The sequence below is a fragment of the Poromitra crassiceps genome, assembly GCF_964638095.1.
Source record: "Poromitra crassiceps genome assembly, chromosome: 26".
NCBI lineage: Eukaryota > Metazoa > Chordata > Actinopteri > Beryciformes > Melamphaidae > Poromitra > Poromitra crassiceps.
Genome location: NC_139640.1, coordinates 4,548,958 through 4,566,457, shown reverse-complemented (window position 1 = coordinate 4,566,457; position 17,500 = coordinate 4,548,958). Strand labels below are relative to the sequence as shown.

The 17,500-nt window shown below is 42.5% G+C and overlaps 1 protein-coding gene across 1 annotated transcript in view; it reads right to left on the bottom strand.

Annotated features, from left to right (window-relative positions):
• Positions 1–17,500, bottom strand: part of LOC310798897 (uncharacterized protein) — a gene marked incomplete at both ends in the record, with an annotated part of 84,499 nt that overhangs the window by 3,643 nt on the left and 63,356 nt on the right. The window contains one exon of the mRNA XM_083661457.1: positions 569–665. Coding sequence (XP_083517583.1) covers positions 569–665 — 97 coding nt within the window. The remainder of the gene's footprint in view (positions 1–568; positions 666–17,500) is intronic.

Sequence of the window (17,500 nt, the reverse complement as noted above, 5' to 3'; positions counted from 1 at the left end):
AAAGAAAATTATATGTTATTTTTGTATAAGAGATCGTTGCTATGTACGAAGTTCTGAAAGACTGGAGGACCACCTCCAGTCATATCAGACTAATAATAATGCCGGATAAAACCTCGACAATCACTGTACATTATCCCTTACGAGCTGCCAGCTCACGATACACACTAGTTCTGACAACTTGCTCTGTTTTAGAGTTCAGACCACTACCAAGGCTTTGAGATATAAAAGGATTTAGCAGTGGGTTTGGTTGAAGGAGACCTTCTGCCAAAAGGTTGATGTCCAGAAATGTCCAGAACATCCAGGCAGAAGACAGCAGGCTTTCTGCAGACACACTGTCCCACACTGCCAATGGACCATCATTAATGATCGAGTAGGACCATTGTTTTGGTATTTTGGTAAAGAGCAAAATCCACACTATGCATTTAATGATGAAATTGTGGTATATATGGTATATATGAGGCAGTATGGAATCAAACTCTTAAAGTGTTGTATTTCTAGCAATGCTGTATTTAATCATGAAAAGCAAACAGCTAGACTGATGTAAGTTGTTTTGGTGAGTGACAGTTACCTTTTGATGATGATGATGATGAACACCAAGATGAGGGTGAGCATAGTGAGCACGACAACAACACCAACAATCACCGGTAGGTTATCTGATGTTGGTTCTGTAAAACAGTCAAACAGGCAGGATACAGTATAGAAACTTTTGGGGTTGTGTAACTTGCAGTGTTTCCCACACGTTGGATGGCCCGCGCAGGTTTAACGGCTGTCCAGGTATATTATGTTTAATATACGATATTTGATATTGTGATAAATATCACATATCGCGGCAAATATTGCAATATTTTTGGACATTTTATCTTTATTTAGTTATCTGCCGTATTGTTCCTTGTTTCAACTTTGTGGAGTGTTGTTTCTAGAAAATCCCTGGAACTAGTGAAACTGCATTGGAAACAAATTGAATTAACCCATTGATACCTGATGCAGCATTTGCTTATATATCCCTCATTTGTGTGTGTATCCCTTTAAGACCGTGAACCACGTCACGCGGTTCACGGTCTTAAAGGGATACACACACAAATGCTGCATCAGGTATCAATGGGTTAACTCACTCCATCAGCAGCATTTTTCACTTATTTGAGACAATAAGATCTGAAGATGCAATACAGTATACAAGCAGGTTAGGGTTGGGTATGGTTATCATAATCCTAAGGATTTTCTTCCATCAAACTATATCACAATGGCTCACATACACAAAATCATGTATTCATCCCATTGAACCGAATGGTAATGTTAGGTGTGATGTCAAACAAAACACAACAAACAAATAGAGATGAAAAGTGTATGCACTGCACGCAATTGGAAAATTCGGCGTAGTCATTGCACACAATTTGAAAGTCTTGCTATTGCAACACATTCTCATTCCGATCGCATAAAATACCATCGCTTTGTCAAACACCTTGTGTGTCAGATGTTGACGAGCATGGTACCCTTGTGCCAGTATGAGATGCACACGGACGCACCTGGTTTGGGTGAGGCACAGGTCACCTGACACCTCGGGGTTGGGGTGAGGCACAGGTCACCTGACACCTCGGGGTTGGGGTGAGGCACAGGTCACCTGACACCTCGGGGTTGGGGTGAGGCACAGGTCACCTGACACCTCGGGGTTGGGGTGAGGCACAGGGGGTTCAGGTGGGTTGGCTTTAGGCACTGGGAGCCACTTGGTTGAGGTTAGGGTTTGGATATGGTGTGTGGGGCTCCAGGGCAAAGGGTTAGGGCAGTGATACTCAACTTGCGCATGTGGCCCGCGGGCGCCCCCTGTGTGGCCCGCGATGGAATTGCAAAACAAAAACATTTTTTTTTTTTTTTACAGTGCACCTGAACGCAACATGCAAGATACCCGCTGAATAAGTGTCCAAATGTTCATGTCATTCTGGCCAGTTACTCCACTTCTGTTATAGCATTTCAGTCTGGAATATGGAATATCTTTCAATAATCTATGATTTAGCTGCTAAATTGTCAAATACTGCCGTCTGCTCGCTACCCAGGCACTTATGTATGTACTTAACCTAACTAACTTAACCTAACAACTATCACTACTACTACTGTGCACAACATTGTCAGACTAAACTCTGGCTGACACCCCAAAAACCTACAATCCGCTACAGAAAAATGTATATTGTTTGTTTATTAACTGGCCCCTGGCCTTCTATCCTTTCACGAAAGTGGCCCCCGGGCAAAGCAAGTTGAGTATCCCTGGGTTAGGGTCTCCAGGGGAAGACTTTTGGGGTTTCTCGAAGACCTGTTTTTTGGGGGAGACCCCTGACTCCCCCGGGGTCTTTGACCCCTTGGAGACCCTTCACCTATAATGCTCCACACCAGTAACTAGCTCCAGCCTCCAACCAGGTGCTTCCGTATGCGTCTCATACTGGCGCACACGGTACCGTGCTCGTCTGATGCACAAGGTGTGTGACAGAGCGGCTGTGTTTGATGCCGTTGGAGTGAGAACAGGCTGGTTCTTTGTACACAGATTGAAGAGAACCGGCTGTGGAGAGATGGAGGTGAAGGTTGTACAGGGAGGAACCTTCCTAAAGTTGAATTCAATTGAAAAATGAATGAACAAACCTTCGTCAGCCTCCACAGACAGGCTGTACGGGTCGGAGCGTGTTTTCTCTTTGTTCTTCAAAGCACAGGAGTAATTCCCAGAGTTAGCCGTGGTCAGAGGGTTGAGCTGAAGGGTGGGGCCGGTCTCATTGAGGGCGTGGCCATTTCTGTACCAGGTGACGTCCAATTGGTGGAAAGAGCAGAATGCAACAGTGCAGTTCAGTGTAACTCTGCTGCCCGCTTTCATCACTCTCTCACTACTGGAGCTGGAGATCCTCATTCGTTGGCCACCTGTAATTAATTCATTTGACTTAATTTTCATTTTACAATGCATGGTTTTGATCCAAGCAATTTGACTTGTTTCAACTGATCATTTGTATTGCCTTTTCTCCTTAAAAGTTACAGCATGTAGATTCATTAAAAAAGTGTGATACAAATATAATTTATTGTAGCAGAAAAACAAGTCGTATTTGCATTAATATTAGCTTTATTTTTAGTAGTGGTTTTATTGAAATGAAAGATATAGCACAAGGTATAAGAAAATGTCTGCTTAATCTCAATGGGTCTAACCAGGTTAAATAAAAGTCAAGTAAAATAAAACATAAAAAAATATCAGTATTAATTAATATTATTCTCAGCATTATAATATGATGTCCTTACCAATGACTTCGACAGTCACTCCTTTTTTCTCAGTAAAGCTTCCTTCACTGTCATCTGCTTCCATTCTGAAGCGGTGAGTCTTTGAGTCTGTTGATTGTATATTCATAATCTGCAAAGTGCAGTTTCTGATGAGGTCTCCCAGGTATCGGTATCGGCGGTTGTTTTTTGTAGAGCTGCTGTCGTACACTGATGGAGTGGTTCCATGGCAAATTTCATGGTCCTGACACCACACAACCCTCACTATCTTAAACTCCTTCAGGGATGTGAAGGAGCAGGGGATGGTCACAGTCGATCCTTTCACAGCACAAATAGGGTTTGGATAGTTGACCCTTTCACCCAGAGCACCTGGAAGAAAGAACAGGACATTGGATTAGAGAGTTGCTGGATGACACTGTAGTCGTCAGGATCCTTCTTGAATCTTTACGCAGAGGAGCGTAACATCACAAGGACTTCAGCAGCTCCTGGATCAACTTTGGTTATTCTTTATTTATTTATTCTTTATTATAACAACTGGGAGCTCCAAGTCACTTTTGAAATAAATAAATAAATAAATAAATAAATAAATAAATAAATAAATGAATAAATAAATGAATAAATGAATGAATAAATAAATAAATAAATAAATAAATAAATAAATAAATAAATAAATAAATAAATAAATAAATTCATATGTACATAAATACATAAATACATAAATACATAAATAAATAAATAACCCTAACCCTAACCCAAAACAAAGCCAGTAATCAATCACACCAGTAAAATTTAGGTGAAGATGAAAAAATATGTAGTATTTTAAAACATAAGATATGAAATGTGTGGAGTATGAAATAAGTATTTTAAAACATAAGATATGAAATGTGTGCAGTATGAAATAAGTATTTTAAAACACAAGATATGAATAAATATAGGTGTGATCAAGGCAGGATTAACCATAGGGCAACCGGGGCAGGTGCCCCGGGGCCCTCGGGGTGAAGGGACCCTCCAAAAAAAAAAAAAAAAAAAAAAAAAAAATTTTTGGTCGGGCTCATGTTGGGCTCCACAGAACTATGACACAAATCTAAGACCAATCAGGACAAAATAAAATGTGTTTCCAAGAAGATTAAGTCTGATGATTTAGTCTCATTGGATGCCTGTGGGCAAGTGGTGACCAGGGGCGCGGGAAGTGGGGGTGCTTGTGGTGCTGCGGCACCCTCTGCTGTTTTGTATTGGAAATGTAATGTCAATTATTTTTTCATCATTGTAAAGCCACAGCACAGTGAAGAGGATATTAATGTGAAGATTAGCCTCTTCCTTTTGCTCTCAGAGTGCATCAGATTCATGCATTTTACTTTAAAATGTACAAAATTTCTTTGTCCAGGGGGGCCCCCCCTAGAAACCCCCCAGTCAGACTAATATGTTTATCCTGCTGGTGCTACCTCTTTGCAAAGCCTATAATCGCCTATGAATGAGTGAGAAACTGAATCTCAGAAACGGAATAATAACATAACAGTATAATACTAATGTTAATTTAAAATGAGATATTCCTCTAAATATGGCGAAAAAACATCCAAACATCCGGACGATGCGTAGGGGGGCCCCCTGGGAGCTTCAGTGCCCCGGGGCCCCTGGGGGTGTTAATCTGGCTCTGGGTGTGATACCATGGCCCCTATCGTTGCATCGGCCTAGTTTCTACGCCGAGCACCTGGCGCAGTGGGCGTGGACCAGCGCACTTGATATCTTGGTCTTGGCGCTACACGCAGCCTATAGCATTACAACCACGCCTTTTAAGCGTAAAATTATGCACCGTCATGCTCATTGGATAAGTGCAATAAACGAATCGCACGCTTGCCTTTTAAGCTCCAATTCCAGTGGTCCAGCAAAACCAGACAGAAGCCAAGCGCTCTGCCCCCCCCCCCCCCTCCCTTCATCCAGTCTGTCTGTCTCCATATAGGCTATTATTCCATATTATTATGCTTCTCAAACCAATCTAACTGCAGTTTAAATACTGCAAGCATGTAAATACGCTACACTATAGCAAGATCAAAGTGAAAAGAATGTTCTAAAGGCATCAGCTAGAAAAATATAGCCTATCCCTATATGATGAGATTAATTTTATATTGGTGAAAGTTTGTCCAGAAAGATATCGTTTTCTCTCCCCTGCTGCAAGTAGAATGATGCACATAAATATACCCTACATTATGTAAAGTCATTGCATAAATGTGTTTTTATTGTAAAACTAAATGTGAAGTAGGGCCAAGTTATTGGAGCGGACATCACAGTATAGCACATGACAGTAGAAGCGCATTCCGCAGCGCGTTCCGCTGTCACTTATCTAAATCACGTTAAATCCACAAGAGATATATATAGGCCCAGGAGGACATATATGTTTCACATAGGGTGGTGTATTCATTTCGATGTTTCATTTGGTCCAATATTGAAATGTGTACAATTGCAGGTTGTGTTACCATTACACATTAATTTAGATCGACCTTTTATATCTATTTCGCCTCATTTGGTTGCTATTTAGTAGCGAAATGGAGAAGCACAATGCATGCTGGGACATGCCAGGCAACTTACAACTTATTTTTCCTATATGGGAAGTGTGTTGTGCCTGTCTAAGCAAGGGAGTCAGAGAGAGAGAGAGAGGGGTGACAGAGAAGAGGCAGAAGAGCACTGGCGCACTGAATAGGCCTGGTTTCAGAGAGAGACAGAGAAGGGTGACAGGGGAGAGGCAGAAGAGCGCTCCTTGCAACTGGCGCACTGAATAGGCCTGGTTTTCAAAAGCGCAAAGCGCTAAATTTACGCCAGGTGGGAAGATATCAGTACGCCGAGATTTAACGCAGACACGCCCATTCTGGCCCATTCTGGGACTGTGCCACGGCCATTCGGCCTAAAGCGCATTTGGCAGCGTAAAGCCATATTGATATCTTCCCGAAGCAGGCGCAAGGCACGTTTTTTTGCGTTTAAGGCCCGTTTTAGCACCGAAGGCCTGTGGGAGAATAGGGGCCCATGGGCTCTATCGTTGCAGCGGCGCAGTTTCTAGGCCGAGCGCCAGCCGCAGCGCAAAGCAGTGGGCGTGGAAAGGCGCACTTGATATCTTGGTATCGGCGCTAAACTCAGCCTCAACCATTATAACCACGCCTTTTAAGCGTAAAATTATGCATTGTCCGCTCATTGGAGAATTGCAGGGAAGAGACACACGCTTGCCTTTTAAGCTCCAATTCCTGGACAAATCCGGTAAAACCAGACAAAGCCAAGGGCTCCGCCGCCCCCCCCTCCCTTCATCCGGTCTGTCTATCTCCATATATAGGCTATTATTCCATATTATTATGCTTCTCAAACCAATCTAACTGCAGTTAAAATACTGCAAGCATGTAAATACGCTACACTATAGCAAGACCAAAGTGAAAATAATGTTCTAAATGCATCTGATAGAAAAAAATATTGCCTATGGCTGGATGTCATGAGATTAGATGAAAGTTTGGCCAGAATGATATCGTTTTATCTCTCCTCCCCCACTGCACGATGCAACATCCTCTGAATGACACCTATCACTTTTACTGGATCTGATAACTTTATTCTATTTAATTTACTGGATTTTATTATTGAGTAATAGTATTTTATTTGGCCTATATATGCGTCCCCCCCACCCCCTGCCCACAGGCTCTGACAAATATGTTCATTCTCAATAAAATCTTCAGTAATCAATCAGAGTGACTTTAAAAGCCAGATTGGCAGCAGCTGGCCAGTGTGATCAATATGGCAGAGCAGAACAGAGCCACCAAATTCACAGCTGAGGAGAAGATGGTGCTGGCGAATCAGGTGATATATCTGTCCACCATCCATTTTGAATAGCTACAAAACAACTCTTTACTTAAGTTGTTTATTCATCTATCCATTCAGGTTCAAATGTACCATTGCGCACTGTTTGGGGAGGGGAATTACCCCGCCGACGCCCCGCGCCCAGTCCTGGACCGCCTGAGTGAGCCGCCCCAGGTGGCCGTCTACGCGCTGCGGCTTGTTCAGCACCTCGGATAGCTCCACTGCCACAGACGCGGGAAACATTTGGAAATAATTCTAACTACTATGCTTTGCACACAGAAAATATAAATACAACAGACAATTCTGTAATGAATAGCTGTAATGAAGAGTGGGGTTTGAAGAAGCGCTACACAAAAGTTTCTCCAGTTTCTTTCTCTCTTTCTTTCTCTCTCCCTTTCTCTCACATTAAACGATATACATGCCTATAATGTCAATTATCTGAATGAAATAATAATACATATTAATTAGGAATATTAGTAATATTAGTAGCCTAGCTAATTTCGGGGGGGGGGGGGGGGGGGGTAATAAAACGTAGAGCTATATTACACATAAATGGGGATTATTATGATAGCCTAAACTAAATTTATGAAACTGCATTACAGCTTCACCCAAAGCCTGAGAAGGGTTGCAATCTTATATTCTATTGTATTCTAAAGTATTTTTTTCTATATATTGTATTCTCCATTCACTTTCCTGTCCCCGGTGCACAGAATCCTGCTTTAGGCCAGCTTTTCAAAAGCGCAAAGCGCTAAAAGTAGGCCAGGTCGGAAGATGGCTGGAAGATAGGAGTACGCCGGTATTTAGCGCCGACACGCCCACTTTGGCGCATTCAGGGACTCCGCCACGCCCATTCGGCCTAAAGCGCATTTGGCAGCCTAAAGCCTATTGCTATTTTCCCGAAACAGGCGCAAGGCACGTTTTTTTGCGGTTAAGGCCCGTAATAGCGCCGATGGCCTGTGGGAGAATAGGGCCCCATATGTTTAAAAGAAGGCTTGATACCATGTCCTGGATAAATGTGCAAGGAGCTCAACAGTAGAAAAAGCTTAAATTTGAAAGTAGCTATCATTAGAAATAATCAATAAAGAGGAAGTCAAACACCAGAAAATAGTTGTTAAAATATAGTATTTGTTATGGTTTGTTATTGTATTTTGGGATATTCAGGTATTTTAACAGTTTTAATGGAGCCTTGGTTAATGAGATGGTTTTAGAGATGTCAGCTGACAGCATGTGTAGTTTATACAAAAGTCAAAATAACAACAATGCTGTCCTCTTACCAGCCAGAAGCAGCACAAAGCTCCAGGGAATCTTTTTGGCCCAAGCCGCCATCCTTACTCTCCTCTGTGTCTTTGAACCTGTTCACTCTTCTTCTGCTGCCTTTAAACACTGTGAGACCAAACAGCAGTGGTGTGTGAGAGGTTAATAGACTCACTGAATATGTGACTGACTGGTAGAATGACAGATGATGACATCATGTGGTCACTTTCTGACTTCCTTCTTTCTTCTAACCGTTTCCTCACACATGATCTGCAAACTAGATAAAAGCTTCCAAATCTAGCTCACTTCTCTAACACCACCGTTCCTGTTATCTCCATTAGCTTTTACCGCTAGTCCAAATAAGTAACACAATGAATATGAATTCAGACAGTTTAGTTCAGGCTTTCCCAACCATGGGGTTGCATGGAATTTCTAGTAATTGATCAATACAAAAAGATTTGATTATAATAATAAAAAGATCACAATTTAAGACAACTGAGCGTATCCGTTTTCACAAAAGCATCAGCTAAATGACAAAATGTAAATGTAAATATACATAATTTTGTCATGATAGAGCCATAACATATGACCCCCTTATTAACAGAGAACTGTTTCTTCGGTAGGGAGGTGGCCTGTTCAGTGATATGCTGCAGGAACTGAGCTGTAGGCATGTTAGTGGGCTCTGTGTTAACCAGATATAGCCCATATATCTAGCCTACTTAACTCTTTTTACATTTTCATTATTCAGAGTCATTGTTTGTTCAGTATTAATTTGCAGCTTTGTAAATTACAAGCTCACCTGTACATATCCTGACCTGTACATATCCTGACGTGTACAAGTCCTGACCTGTACATATCCTGACCTGTACAAGTCCTGACCTGTACATATCCTGACCTGTACATATCCTGACCTGTACAAGTCCTGACCTGTACATATCCTGACGTGTACACATCCTGACCTGTACATATCCTGACCTGTACAAGTCCTGACCTGTACATATCTGACCTGTACATATCCTGACCTGTACATATCCTGACCTGTACATATCCTGACCTGTACATATCCTGACCTGTACATATCCTGACCTGTACATATCTGACCTGTACATATCCTGACCTGTACATATCCTGACCTGTACATATCCTGACCTGTACATATCCTGACCTGTACATATCTGACCTGTACATATCCTGACCTGTACATATCCTGACCTGTACATATCCTGACCTGTACATATCCTGACCTGTACATATCCTGACCTGTACAAGTCCTGACCTGTACATATCCTGACCTGTACATATCCTGACCTGTACATATCCTGACCTGTACATATCCTGACCTGTACATATCCTGACCTGTACATATCCTGACCTGTACATATCTGACCTGTACATATCCTGACCTGTACATATCCTGACCTGTACATATCCTGACCTGTACATATCCTGACCTGTACATATCCTGACCTGTACAAGTCCTGACCTGGGAAAATAAAATCCTCAGTTTGTGCACTAATCTGTGGCTCATCCTGGCTATTCTGCCTCTGGCTGCCGTCCACAATACATGAAATAGCCTATGTGGTCTAAATTGAGCATTTACTTGCAAGTTAACATAGTATTACAAACTATAACATGATCAAAAACAAGTCAATTTTAGGAAAAATTAAAATTTAAAATCTGATGTCTGGGGTCACTAGAGTTTTGTGACATATGGTAAATGGTAAATGGTCTGCATTTATATAGCGCTTTTATCCAAAGCGCTTTACAATGAGTAGATAGTCTACATTCACCCATTCATACACCGATGGCGGCAGGCTGCCACGCAGGGTGCCTACACACCATTGGGAGCAAGGAGGGTTAAGTGTCTTGCCCAAGGACACAACGACAGCAGCTGGGAGGGAGCGGGGATCGAACCGCCAACCCTTGCGTCATTGGCCGACCCGCTCTACCTCCTGAGCTAAAGCCACCCGACATCAAAGTGGGTTCACAGGTATACATTATGAAGATACAGTAGCTGGCTGTAGCCGGGACTGCTCGAGCCATTGGGTTAATTATAAGTTTGCAGTGTGCGTGACTTGGAAAAAGTAAGACCTATTTCTTTCTTTATTACATGTTTAATTAGTTATACTCCATGGCATGTGTATTGGGTGATAATTGTAGTTAAGAAAATAGTGTAACACCTGTGCTATCATTTAGTATATATATACAACAAGTGCATATTTCAACCCAGTTATAGTTGTGCAATATACAGTATATTTGAAGATTGTATCTATTGTTGTGGGCTGATAAAATGTAGATGGTGTGTGTTTCACGGCAGATTGTTTTGGGAATGTATAGCCTAGATGGAACTCAATGTAATCTTTGTAATGGCTAATGTTAAATTTGGCTGGAAGCCATTAATGAGCGATTACCGCCCTCTAGCGGACATTTGTGGAATCCACATTTACACAACCTTGGTTGTGTAAATGTGCTATATAAATAAACTTGACTTGACTTGACTTATGGTAAAAGATGTTTCAATCATTCCCCACAAATGCCCCTATATTGCAACACTTACGGTAAAAGATGTTTCAATCATTATAGTGCAAAAGCCCTATTGCAACACTTAAGGTAAATAGGATGCAAGAGAACAGTGTCGACTCGGAGACTCCTGAGAGTTTCAGTAACATGTCTAAAGCTGAATGAGAGGAATCATCACAGAGAGACTGGCAGCCGCCCAGGAGATCTTAGCGGGTGTAGAAAGAACCGTGTGTGCTTACGAGGAGGCTTCAGGCTTCAAGCAGGAGATCGCCCGCCCTGCAGAGGAGACAGCTGCATATTCTCCTGCGGCCTCCAGTCAAACTAGAGAAGGTTTGGCTGAAGACAGACTGACTGACATCTTCATGTGATAGTGATTAAAGTCCACCACGATAAACTCTCTTGGAAAATATGACACCAAAGCCAATTCAATATTTTGATTATTTAGTGTTGCCTTACTTTTCGGGTAACGTACATAACCGCAGACCGTGAACTAATCGATATGACTCACCGTTCAATTCCACACTCACACGCGCGCGCGCGCGCACACACACGCGCGCACACACGCACACACACACACACACACACACACACACACACACACACACACACACACACACACACACACACACACACACACACACACACACACACACACACACTTTTTGGCCTCTGCACTTCTAAAATGAATCCGGCGCCCTTGGTACAGGGATCAAATTAAATTCTATAAAAGATCACTGTTGTGAAATTGGGTTGTTTCAGCACACCAATAGTTACAACGTAGTCTCTTAAAACAGACGGTTGGCTCCTGCAATTTTCAAATGCTTCCTCCTAAACGTCTGTACTTCAAGCTGGGAGAACTTGGCCAAAGCAGAAAGGGAAACTCATGGATAATAATGAGAGATGATAGGCGGGTGTCTGGACGTAAGGTGATTGGAGAAATACCAGCGGATGTCCCGCAGGCTGGTTGGTTTGAACTTCCTCCGGTCTGAAGCATTTTTTTCCCCCAACTTCCTTTGACCAGGTTCTGTGGGCGTGAAGTACAGACTGGATATGATATAGAAGAGACAGTATGACTAGTTTCAACATGACAACATAACTAAAAATACATGACTGGAAGTATGAAAAGCATGGATTACAAAATAGTACTGTAGTTGTTGAACTAACATACATTATTTATTTTATTGTATTCTGTTTATTTGGCAGGGACAGTATGCATGTACATTAATCATTCTCAGTAAAGAACAAAGTAATATTTATGTTTATGTTTATTTGCACATAGATACGGTACATAACATACAGTAATTATTTAAAAAAATTGACTCATTGTGCAGGAGAGGTTGGAAGCCAAAAATAGCTTATAAAGGTACCTCCCCCATATCAATTTCAACAGATATATTTTAAAAAGGAAAACAAATAAAAAGAACGAAAGAAAGAACAGAAAAAATATTACATAATAGTACGGTTTATAGACTAAACAATAAAATTAACAAAATCTAGAATTAACAAGGAAATTATACAACAAGTTAGATAAGTTAAGAAACACAACAAATTAAATGAAATTACAGTAGGGTGCTTTTCAGATGTTTCTTGAATGATGATAATGTAGGTATTGTTTTTAGTGATGGAAGTAAATTCCATCACTGATGATCATGATGCCTTGCACCAGATTATAGCTTCAAGCTAATTTACATCTGTAGTCCCTGATAGGGCACCATAAAACTAAATACATACAGTCAAACATGGGGCACCATAAAACAAAATACATACAGTCAAACATGGGGCACCATAAAACAACATACATACAGTCAAACATGGAGCACCATAAAACAAAATACATACAGTCAAACATGGGGCACCATAAAACAAAATACATACAGTCAAACATGGGGCACCATAAAACAAAATACATACAGTCAAACATGGAGCACCATAAAACAAAATACATACAGTCAAACATGGGGCACCATAAAACAAAATACATACAGTCAAACATGGGGCACCATAAAACAAAATACATACAGTCAAACATAGGGCACCATAAAACAAAATACATACAGTCAAACATGGGGCACCATAAAACAAAATACATACAGTCAAACATGGGGCACCATAAAACAAAATACATACAGTCAAACATGGGGCACCATAAAACAAAATACATACAGTCAAACATGGGGCACCATAAAACAAAATACATACAGTCAAACATGGGGCACCATAAAACAAAATACATACAGTCAAACATGGGGCACCATAAAAATGCCAAAGGAAATCAACAGAAATGCTGATAATTCAGCGGACAACAACAAATCACAAACAACCGGGCGCCACATGAAGCAAAAACACCAGAAACTAAGATCTACAATGAATTACAATGAAATTAATGTAAGTATGTTAACATATTATTTACATGAACTAACATGAACAGATAATGAAAAATATGCATTATTTTAGAACATAAAACAAGACATGAAATATAATGTATGCAGGGTTTAATAAATAAGAAAAAAAAACTGATATGACAATTCAATCAAAAAAAATTAGACTCTCAGTAACTTTGACAGGGAGAGTTGTCATGAATATTCATGTCAAGGAGTCATCTGATTTGCTGTGAGCCTTCACTACTGACAGCTGATTGGCTGCATTATGATATTGATGGATAGACAACTGCAACATGTCCTGACTTCCTTTTCAATTATTCTGTTTTTTCCTGCTGTGATTTCAATGGGACTTTAAAGGGAACTCTGTCGCTACCTTCACTAAGGTGATGGACAGCTGGCTGTGTGAGAGCTGAGACATCCATCTGGAGTGAGATCAGCTCCTTGGAGATCCTACTATCCCTGGGCTGCTGCTTCTTCACTCAACCCGCCTTCAGCACTAGAACTACCCAGGTCATCATATTCCAGCTCAATGTCCTCCTCTCTTCCTTCAGCACTGGGACCACCCAGGTCATCATAGTCCAGCTCAATGTTCTCCTCTCTTCCTTCAGCACTGGGACCATCCAGGTCATCATAATCCAGCTCAATGTCCTCCTCTCTTCTTTCAGCACTGGGACCATCCAGGTCATCATAATCCAGCTCAATGTCCTCCTCTCTTCCTTCAATACTGGGACCACCCAGGTCATCATAGTCCAGCTCAATGTCGTCCTCTCTTCCTTCAGCACTGGGACCACCCAGGTCATCATAACCCAGCTCAATGTCCTCCTCTCTTCCTTCAGCACTGGGACCACCCAGGTCATCATAATCCAGCTCAATGTTCTCCTCTCTTCCTTCAGCACTGGGACCACCCACATCATCATAGTCCAGCTCAATGTCCTCCTCTCTTCCTTCAGCACTGGGACCACCCACGTCATCATAACCCAGCTCAATGTTCTCCTCTCTTCCTTCAGCACTGGGACCACCCACGTCATCATAACCCAGCTCAATGTCCTCCTCTCTTCCTTCAGCACTGGGACCACCCACGTCATCATAGTCCAGCTCAATGTTCTCCTCTCTTCCTTCAATACTGGAACCACCCACGTCATCATAACCCATCTCAATGTCCTCACTTCCTTCAGCACTGGAATCATCAAGGTTATAATAATCTGGCTCGATGTTCTCCTCTCTTCCTTCAGCATCTGAACCACGAAGGTTATAATAAACCAGCTCAATGTTCTCTCTTCCTGGCTGGTGCCTCCTTCTGGCCTGGAAAAACATGACAGCAGCTGTTACTGGATCACACCTCTCTTCTAGCTAAAATGTACAGTCTGTTTCATTTAACCAATCATCTACTGAGTAAAGATGTTCAGTACCTTGCAGTAGAAACAGAGGCCAGTGAGCAGCAACAGCAAAGTCAGCAGCGGGACAACATGTCTGACGATCAGATCTGCTGGAGAGGCTGAAACAGAAACATCTCATCAGATCCGCTGACATCATGAGAACAGCTCCCATTAAACATAAATCTCGTGTTGCCCTTAGTGATGCACAAATGTATCGGTTAAATATCGGAAATGGACGATTTTTGCATTGTTGACTACAACTGTCTCATCGGCTGATAAGATTAAATACACCGATGGCAGTGGCTGATACTCATTGTATATTGTGTCACCATCACTAATCTGTTACCAAAGCTGTTCCAAGTTTGAATGGAAGGACAGCGTACCAGCATGAGGTAAGAAAAAGACCTTCCTTAAACCTATTAAACCTATATGTTAATTTGCTTTCTAATTTATATATTTAGTTTAATTTCAGAAAAGGAATTTTTTGTTACGTGAAAGTTGTTACAATTTAAACTGAACGTCTGTACTCAAGTTACTGAAATATTAAGTAAAACTACTGGTGTTAAAAAATAAGGCTGGCTCTGATGACCACGACTTGTTTTCATTTACCATATCAGAGACCAGAGGTAAGTTGGTCGAGTCCAAAATGCTGATGATGGTAATAATGCAAAAATCCCCAAAAGTTTATCCATGCAAACGCTAGTTTCACGAGTCCTTTACACCCCTATAGTGTGTAGGTATGTTCATGCACCCCAACAGCCATTGGGGGGCAGATTAAGATGAGTGAGTGAGTGAATGCATGAATCAGCGTAGCTGTAGGACGTACATTACGTCATGGGAACATTTTATGTTACAGTAATGGGAGTATGCACTGCTGCATGCAAACAGGACTATTTGTGGAATATTGTCTTTTTTGGAATAAGGGCAAAAACTGGAATATTCTCCGTCAGGTTACCTGAGACAGTGAGAGACAGGGGCTGGCTCTCAGAGGAGAAGTTATGAGAGTAAACATAGATGTGATAAACACAGCTGTAGATCCCTTGGTGGGCGTGGCTTGCAGCAGGAAACAGGAAGTGGGCAGTGAGATTGCCAGGTGGCTGGGTGTGGTTGAGGGCAGAGTGATTGACAGCTGGCTGGGTGTGGTTGTCTGCTGTGTTGAGGGCAGAGTGATTGACAGCTGGCTGGGTGTGGTTGTCTGCTGTGTTGAGGGCAGAGTGATTGACAGCTGACTGGGTGTGGTTGTCTGCTGTGTTGAGGGCAGAGTGATTGACAGCTGGCTGGGTGTGGTTGTCTGCTGTGTGGGCGGCAGAGTGATTGACAGCTGGCAGGATGTAGTCCTGTGCTGTGTTGCTGGAGGTGAGGTGGAAGAAGCCTCCTGGGTACTGTGGCTGGATGGAGCAGCTGATGGTGAAGCTGGAGCCCCTGAACACCTGCTGGGCCTCGGAGACCCCGTCCATAGAGGAAGAGAGGGAGATGTTTGGCTGAACCAGCAGATCTGTAAACAGAGAGGGAGATGATTGGCTGAACCAGCAGATCTGTAAACGAAAGATGACGGTTTGTCTGTTAGCAGCCACCGTCCAAGACAGAGAGAGGCTACATTCATATGTAATACAGAGAACTGCTACATTGTAATACAGAGAACTGCTACATTGTAACACAGAGGAGTCAGAGAGCAGCCTGGCACTGTGGAAGCAGCTGAGGATGTGATGTCACTGTTCAGTTACCTGAGCAGATCAGCTCCAGGCTGGAAGAGCTACCATATGAGATTGATGGGGACCTTCCTGCACACTCCCTCAGTGCAGACTCAGACCCATCACAGTCAGAATGAATCGCCCACTCATTTTTCATTGCCGTGAAAGATCTTGATGAGTTATACTTTCTCCATTGTGTTGAAACAGCAGAGCCACATGCCAGCTGTCTGCACACTACAGCTGCTGACTTCAGGTTCCACTTAGATCTCTCATTATGCACTGTTTTCCAGTCTCCATTAGGTGTTTTAATCTCCAGTCCACCAGCACACCGGCTGGCTCCTCCCACCAACCTGACATCATCAGGCTCTGAACAGAAACAAGAGTCATTCGTAAAAGAAGTAAAGTCACTTTGATTAGAACAGAAATGAAGCCAAATACAAACTGCACCTCCTCTCCTACCTGAGCAGGTGAGTCCAACAGCTTTGCCAGGTGAGCAGGTGTTTCTAGCTGAGCCTGAGCTTCCACAGTCCAGGAGAACAGACTCATTGCCTTCACACTGGAACTCTTTGGTCCACATTGGAGCCTCCACTTCTCCATAGAGCGCCCCCTGTAGGACTGAGGGAGCCCTACAGCCAAGCTCCCTACAGACCACCTCTGCATCCTGCTGGTCAAAGTCAGCTTCACACACTGAGGTCCACGACTCATTAGACTTCACCTCCAGTCTGCCTGAGCACAGACTAGTACCATTCACCAGCCTCACAGACTCTGGAGAGAGAGAGAAAGATAGAGAGGGGGGGGGGGGGGGGGGGGCAGAGGGTGAGCGAGAGTTTTGAATTGAGATGGCTACGTTACGTCAAGTTTCCTTCTGCAAAAACAAACAAAATTACTGCATTCCTCTTATTCTCGGTGTAAAATGCAATGATATATTGGCCATTTTAGTAGGGCCATTTTAAACAATTGAAATACTCAAGTACTATCCTACTATTATGAACGAGTAACCAGGTACGCACGGATGGGGGGGGAGGTCTGTGTGATTACTATGGTAATGACGGAGCAGGGGTAACCTGCTGTGTATGGGGCTGTTCACACATAACGTTTGCATTTTTGCATGGAAAAAGCGTTACCTGGAGCATTTTTGTGAGGAGAGGGACTGACTGTGATATTAGGTGAGGTGACGCTAAGCTAACGTCTAAAGCCTATCTCAGACAGT